This window comes from Helianthus annuus, chromosome 10 (genome assembly GCF_002127325.2).
Source record: "Helianthus annuus cultivar XRQ/B chromosome 10, HanXRQr2.0-SUNRISE, whole genome shotgun sequence".
In the NCBI taxonomy this organism is placed as follows: Eukaryota; Viridiplantae; Streptophyta; class Magnoliopsida; order Asterales; family Asteraceae; genus Helianthus; species Helianthus annuus.
The window spans coordinates 154,710,910-154,718,163 of NC_035442.2; the positions used below are offsets into that span (position 1 = coordinate 154,710,910).

The following is a 7,254-nucleotide window of genomic DNA, read 5'->3' on the forward strand; positions in this document are numbered from 1 at the left end:
GGCGATTGGATCGAGTGGGGGTAAACCCTAGTTCTAGTTAGAAGAAGAAGAAGTCGATGAGGACATGGTGGTTGATTGTTTGACAGTTATCTGTTTTAGGGTTAGATAGTTAAAACTTAAAAACCCATGCTGACCCATGTTAAAATTTAGATGGGTATTTTAAAACCCATCCTAACCCATCTTGACTAAATCCTCAGCCCATTCAAACTTATTTTTTTTTAAAGAGGCCCAAAATAACCCAAAATATGATGGTTGGGGTTTTTATTGCCACCCCTAAATGTATCACACGTAGTGCTACGTAATCATGTAGTGTATACAAAATCACGAAACATTATAATTGTTCAAAATATAAGATATTATTGAATTACATAACGGTGCTCAATCACTTAATAGTATGTAATCAAGTACCATGTAAAAAATAAAATTTGGAAATATATACATAGCAATAGCATACCCAAACCAAAGATAATAGATTGTCTGCTTCGATGATGTAATTTATTTTAAGAAAATATTAACGGATAAAAAAGTTATAGCCGTCTAAAACTCATAAGGAAGTTAATTTAAAAGTCATTGTGACTTCATTTTTCACAAACAATTAATCTAAACCATTAATTGTAATATCAATGCTCCAAAATCTTTCCTATCATTCGTACACTTTGTATATATGGGTGGGGTTCTAGAATGAACACTAGTGTATTTTATCATCAAATCGTAAAATACACTAGTGTATTTTATCATCAAATCCTGACCATTGATTTACACTTGTGTATTGATAATCAAGGGGATAGAATTAGTTCACTAGTGTTCACCATCAAGGGGGTTGTTCACTAATTAACCTAACCCTTGTTATATTCCCTAACTACTTATCATTTGTAACTTGATGAAAACAAAAAGTGGATTGATAAATTTGAAGAAAGTCATGCCAAAAACACAAGCGGTACATTCCAAAAGAACCGGTGTTCACGCATCTTAAGGCCCTTTTAAACACTATAGAAATGTTTCCAAGTTCTTATTAATGTATTAGTGGATTTATTGTACTTTCCAGTAAATCACTTGCTAAATTTATACCTAAAATAAACCTTAAGGGAAAATGGTGGATCAGTTCTAAATTTGTAGCTCGAGTTTGTATTAAACTTGTATAGAGTTTTCTGGTAGAAGTAATGGCTGCTGTATTTGAATTATAAAACAAGCAGGCATCCTATTGTGCTTTGACATGTTCTTTTCTTATCTGGCGCCTGCCAGCCAGCCATTCGTGTACTCTATTTTGTAGGTCCCATTTCATTCTTATCGAAAACAAGACACTAATCAAGACTAAATTGTGGGGTTGATCTGATTAAAATGTTACATCAATTCAAACGAATACAATTTTCGACTAGAAGAGAGACATATCTGGAGGTGGCCCGTAAACACTCTGCCATGAAAACGGGATCACCCATTTACCACCTTCGTTTCCTGAACAAAAACATGCATCCAAATAAAATATAAAGATTAAATAAAAGAACAAAGGGTAAAGTTCGACATATAACAAATAAGGGTGAAACTTTTAAAGGGTTAATACGAAAAAAACTATCTTTCTATTTTCACGAAAAAGTCCCTCAACCTAATTAACTTTAGTATGCACTCCCTAAAGTGGCTTCATCCCTACAACTTAAAGAAAAATTTAAGTTTTTTATATAACCTGGCACTCCATCCCATTCTCCATATTTAGATATTTACTAAGGCTATGGGGTGTGGGATGGAGCCCCTAGGGGCTTTATCAGGACACGTCAGCGCCACGTAGGATCCACGTCAGCCAGGGGGCTTTATCACGCCCTCCCTTAACTTGCAGGGTGTGGGATAAAGCCTCATATTAGACAAAATTAAAAAGAAAAAGATTTGATTGGATGAAATCAGGTGGGCCCCACTGAACACATGCTTCTTCCTCGTTACCATGGTGAAGCCCCCTTCAATGGCACCCCTCCTTGACGAGGGCGGTGTGGGTGGTGGCGCCCTCCAGGCGCTATGGGAGGTGAGGTGGCCGCGGTGGCGCCTCCACACCCTCCGGCCTAAGATACTTACCATCACCATTAATTCCCTATATTTTTGCGAGTGTTTCCCTTTTTTTTGAACGGCAAATTTGTGAGTGTTTCTATATGGAAGAAAGAGATGGGAAAGGGATGTAGGGGTTTCTAGCACGTTGATATAGAGATGGGGAATGGGATGTAGGGGTTTCTAGCACATTGATATAGAGATGGGGAATGCGATGTAAGGGTTTTCTAAAAGATAAATACAATTTAGAGATAAAGGTGGTTTTTAGTTAAATTATAGGGATAGAGATGGAGAACCCAATGTCAATGCTCTAACTAGTAAAAATACACTAAAAAAAGTCACCTGCCTAATTTTTGTATACTAAAGTACCTAAACTCGTCAAAAATACACGTAGCCGTGATTTTTGTAAAAATAGTGACATTTTAACTCTTGATAAAGTGACATTCTAACCCTTTTGCAAGGAAAAAAAAATACACGGTCTTCCTTTGACGAATTTAAAAGTTAACAAGTCGTTATTGTAAAAAAAAATTAACCATACGTGCATTTTAACAAAAACTAGTTTAGTGAATCGTTCGCGTATTATCTTATCTACAAGTTGAAGACTAATATACCAAAATTAGGTTAAGCAATTTCTCGTGAAAAAATAGAACGCATATTGGTTTTCTTAATCATATCAACCCAACAATAAACTCACCTTTAAAGGTATCAGGGGTCAACCCCACAAGATTGCATGCTGCCTCTGCTAAATGAAACGCATCAGGAATGTTGTCCCCTTCAGAGCAATAACATAACAAGCATGTGACCTTCAAGCCTTTGGCCTAAACAATTTGTTAAAAAGCATATTCGTCAAGCATACGTCACCTTTTGCAGCGATAATATCGATTAACAATATTATTTGAGGATTACCTTGAAACATGAAAACATCGCAGCAAAAGGTAGACTTGGGTAATAATCTTCTTCTCCTAGATCATCTTCAAGAGCAGAAATATCATCTTCGTTCGCATTACCTTCAGCTAACGTATTGAGATATTTCCATAGTTTCTGATTAGGATCGTATTCCTTCATCTTTTTCCATCCTAGTTTTTCACATTTATCATCGGCTCCGTCCACATTTGTATTAGAGAGGTAATGAATCGGCAAACCACTGTCATATTTACCTCAAGAGTCAGTAAATGTGAATAAATCAGTAAGTTGTTACATGGTAAAAGAATTGTCTGGTAAAATAAACCTTGACATGTCAACTGTCTGCCATCGGCCAAAGTCTAAGCTAGAGAGGATTACAACGTGTTTCTTTCCAGAAGCAACAGCAAAATTAGCAAGATTTTTGGCAAACTCTACCATCATTCCCTGTTTATAGTCAATTGGGATTCAGTTCATTTGAAAAAACCAAATCATTACACAATATTACAATAGAAGCTGTGTAGACTGTAGTTAAACACAAAGATGAGTCATCACGCTTCACAAAAAACTACTTGTGTAAACTGATGATAACCACTTAAGAGGTTTCTTCCATGTATTTAAATAAATGGTTTAAACAGTGTTGAGATACGAATTAGAACTCGGGTCAAATGTTGCAGCTAATCAGTAATCAGTTGTCTGATGAAAATCACTAACTAATTTTTACATCTATAAACAAAGACGTGTCACTGCAATCGTTTGTCCGATGGAAGATTAATTACCTTCAAAACCCGGGATACGAATCTTATCATTGTTTGAAAGGATATTAATACAGAAAACATATGTGATTTCATTATATCAAATTGGCGTTGTGATTCTTCTGACTTGTATCGAAAGGATATGCAAACCCAGACTCATATCATAATGAGGATGCTAATTAAAATGGACGTTAATCAGACACCACCAGTTGTATTGTTATGTGTAACCAACCACCAATTTAATCGTCATTAATTGGCCATTATACACCAGGAATTCTGCACATGTACTGATTAGACCTAACAATTTCATATTAGATGACACTTCTCTCACTCACTCTCTCTTTTACCTTTCAGTTTCCCCTCTTTTATTTTCTCATTTAACTTTTTTCTTATTCTTCGTGAAATCAGAAAGACCCCTCTCTCTTAATAGATTTAGATTCTCGTATTCCTTTGAGGCAAATCAGAAGAACCATAGTCCCCGTTTTTTCTCATTTCGATATAAAAGAATTCGGTATGCTTTCTATAATAGCCTCCTTTTAAACAATCAGACATACAAATTATCAGATTTTAGGCTTTTGAAGATTAAGTATGTTTCATCCAGCTGTGTTAAACCATTCACATCTGTGAGAAATATGTTTTTTTCTTTCACCTCTATGGCTTCGTTCGATTCAATCGACTTAGATATATAGCAAGGGTTAAACTGACCTATTATTATTAAGAGAGTGTAGAAAAGAACTATGTGCATTATTACATTGTGATGGCGCATGAAACTTATTTGTGGGTATCCTTTGTATTTTGAGAATATATAAAAAAAGTGGATACGGTGATGTGTGAATCATCAGGGAGTCTAATAATAATAAAACCCCACTTCATGAGTTCTTCAGTTAATGGTTTCAACATCATGAAAATCCCTTTTGTGAATTACCTACTTGGAACCTTTTAATTGCCATGGTATGAACCATTCATTGAATCCATCTAAGGTTCAAAAGAATAAAATATACTTCGATTACTAATTTTGTTTTCTTTGATAAGTTCTATAAGATTTCATATTTTCATCATCATCTATGCAATCCATATTCTTATATTTTCACAATGCATGGTTTCGAAATCAAAACTTGTCAGAATAATAACTGTTGATTTTGATTTGTATAAAGTGCATGTCAATAATCATCAAATTGTATGTGGGTCATATATTTAATTGGTGAAATCATTTCTATTGATATTGCGTATCTGCTTACTTAGTGATTATTAGTTGATAATATATTTAAGCATGCTCTAAAATCAAAATGTTTGTACGATAATGTCAATTTTTCAACAGCACTACAGCAGATATATAATCCAAGGACATAAAAAGATATACTTACCTTAACAACTGGTGATCTTTGTTGGATAAGGGTCAATGCACTAGAAGGTGACTCGTAAGCTGCAAGTGCACATAACAGGTAAAACTTACACTATGCACAAAAAGGTAATCAAACACAACTTTAATGACAAAATAATGCAAATCACATGTTGTCAAAAGCGCAAAAAGCGCGCGCCTAGGCGCCCGGGCGCAGCGAGGCGCACCTATTGCGCCTGGTGGTAGCCTAGGCGCAAAAATGGGATTTTTTTGAAAAAAACGGTGCTGAGGCGCAAAAAGCGTGCGCCTAGGCGCAAAAAACGTTGTTGAGGCGCAGGGGAAAAGGTAAAACAGCACAAATGACCATTAAAAACGAAACCGAGTGCGTGCAAAACTGCCTCACGCGTGCAAAACTATTAGCTACATGATCTTAAATGGCATATATAATAGTTTTTTTAATTTTATACGTGGAATCTTATTTATTATCAAAACATAACATATTTTTTATATTTTTTTTCTCTATGTGCGCTTTTCTTAAAAAAGCCCACGCTTTTTTTGCGCCTTGCGCCTAGGCTCCGGGCGAGACCGATGCGCCTCGCCTGCGCCTTGCGTCTTTGACAACATACCTTTTATGATATACGTAGCTTTCTATGCTCTATGCTAATGCATCCCTACTTCTGAATTACAGTCAGCTTTCAAATTTGCAAAATGCACAGAGATAAAACAGACGATACCGTTTCATTTTATGCAAAATATACCCTTAATCTGGAACAATTTTAGAGCAAAATCTATTTGTCGCACATACAGTTGTGATCTTAATCGTAAATTAAATTCACTCCGTCAAACCCCAAAGTAAACGCAACAACTTCTTGTTCCCAAAGATAAACATACGATACTTTTCCACTCAGATGACAGATATTTCGATAACAATCAAAACACTTTTATTGTACCCAATCACTCTTTCCTGGACTAAATTGCCAAAAAAACGTACACTCTCACAAAATGCTTCATCAAACATAAAACTAACAAAGCTATTGTTCTTTATTCAAACATGTAAAATTTGTGTAAAAACAGTAACTCTAAAGCAGAACATAAATCTAAACAACAACCTTCAAGGGGGAGAGCAAGGTCTCCTTGAGGAGCAGGGGCATAAGCGTCATTTCCCACACACGGAAGAACATTCGGATCATCGAGGTAACCAACTCGCTCAGCTTTCGTGGAAGCAATCAAAAGATCCACAGCCAGTTGCCCTACGTTTCCGATCGATAATGCTGGCTGCATCAACCAATTCACCATTATAATAACTAGCATGATCAATTCAATAACATATAACAGCCTCTAATTCAACAAAACCCTAGGGGAGAAATGAAGAGAATGATATACCAGGATTAAAGTGGAGCATTCGTCGTTGAGGTGCTTGCCTTCTTCGAGGTTGAATTCCATAACGATTTTGTGTAGATTAGTTGGTAATCAGTGGTTCGTTTGTATGATTGAAGTGCGTTATATGAAAACTTGAAGAACAAGTAGCTCTGCTGAAGTTTATGGTTCAAACCAGGAAACTGGGTCAGATTGTTGACCCAACATTGTTAATATATGTCAGATTAAGATCGTGAAAATTTGGGCTGTAGGCCCACATATTTTTAGAATAGGCCCATAAAAGTTGTAGTAAATATTCACCAGGGTCACAAAAAAAAAAAAAAAAAAAAAAAAAAAAAAAAGATGACACCTCGCAGGGACATTGCAAGGTATGGGACTAATGTTGGGTTTATATACCAAATAGGTCCCTCACCCACCAGGCTAAGGAGGTTCGATTGTTATAGACTGAAACAATTGCAAGGTATGAGACTTGTCTCATATCAGTTATATGGGCAAAGAATTGTTCAAATGGGTTCTCTCACCCATCAAACTAGTTGTTTGGGTTGAATTCTCTTTTTTGGTATGTAATAGTTTCATGGTAAAACTCTTAAATCTTTTTTCCTAAATATTTTTTATCAATGTCAAAAACGAACCAGAGGAGGGTCAAGAGGGCTCGACGACCCCACTTTTGGATTTTCGGATATAAAATTTGAGGTTTTTTAACAAAAATATAAGAACCAAACTATGATTGTTTTGATTTCACCACTGAATCAATGCATTTGAATCTTCTCACTAACGCACATGAGTAAGGACTTCGTTAGTGAAAAAAAAAAAAGAAAAATGAAGGATAATGGAGTTTATATATTTTTCCATTTT

The 7,254-nt window shown here is 35.6% G+C and overlaps 1 protein-coding gene across 1 annotated transcript; it reads right to left on the reverse strand.

The window, feature by feature from the left end:
* Positions 1–1,122: 1,122 nt before the first annotated feature.
* On the reverse strand, positions 1,123–6,584 carry LOC110886092 (proteasome assembly chaperone 2). Its single transcript, XM_022133851.2, has 7 exons — positions 6,406–6,584; positions 6,132–6,297; positions 5,048–5,106; positions 3,257–3,375; positions 2,935–3,172; positions 2,723–2,846; positions 1,123–1,452 (listed from the first exon to the last, which is right to left on the reverse strand). The coding sequence occupies exons 1-7, from the start codon at positions 6,463–6,465 to the stop codon at positions 1,373–1,375; spliced, it is 846 nt and encodes a 281-aa protein (XP_021989543.1). The 5' UTR covers positions 6,466–6,584; the 3' UTR covers positions 1,123–1,372.
* Between the last annotated feature and the right edge of the window lie 670 nt (positions 6,585–7,254).

Excerpts from the sequence above, each read along its gene's own strand:
- LOC110886092 (XM_022133851.2), bottom strand. The coding sequence starts at position 6,465 with ATGGAATTCAACCTCGAAGAAGGCAAGCACCTCAACGACGAATGCTCC. Across the intron at positions 5,107-6,131 it reads CCTTGCTCTCCCCCTTGAAG|CTTACGAGTCACCTTCTAGT; the intron begins GTTGTTGTTTAG and ends GTGCACTTGCAG. Across the intron at positions 1,453-2,722 it reads GACCCCTGATACCTTTAAAG|GAAACGAAGGTGGTAAATGG; the intron begins GTGAGTTTATTG and ends GTTTTTGTTCAG.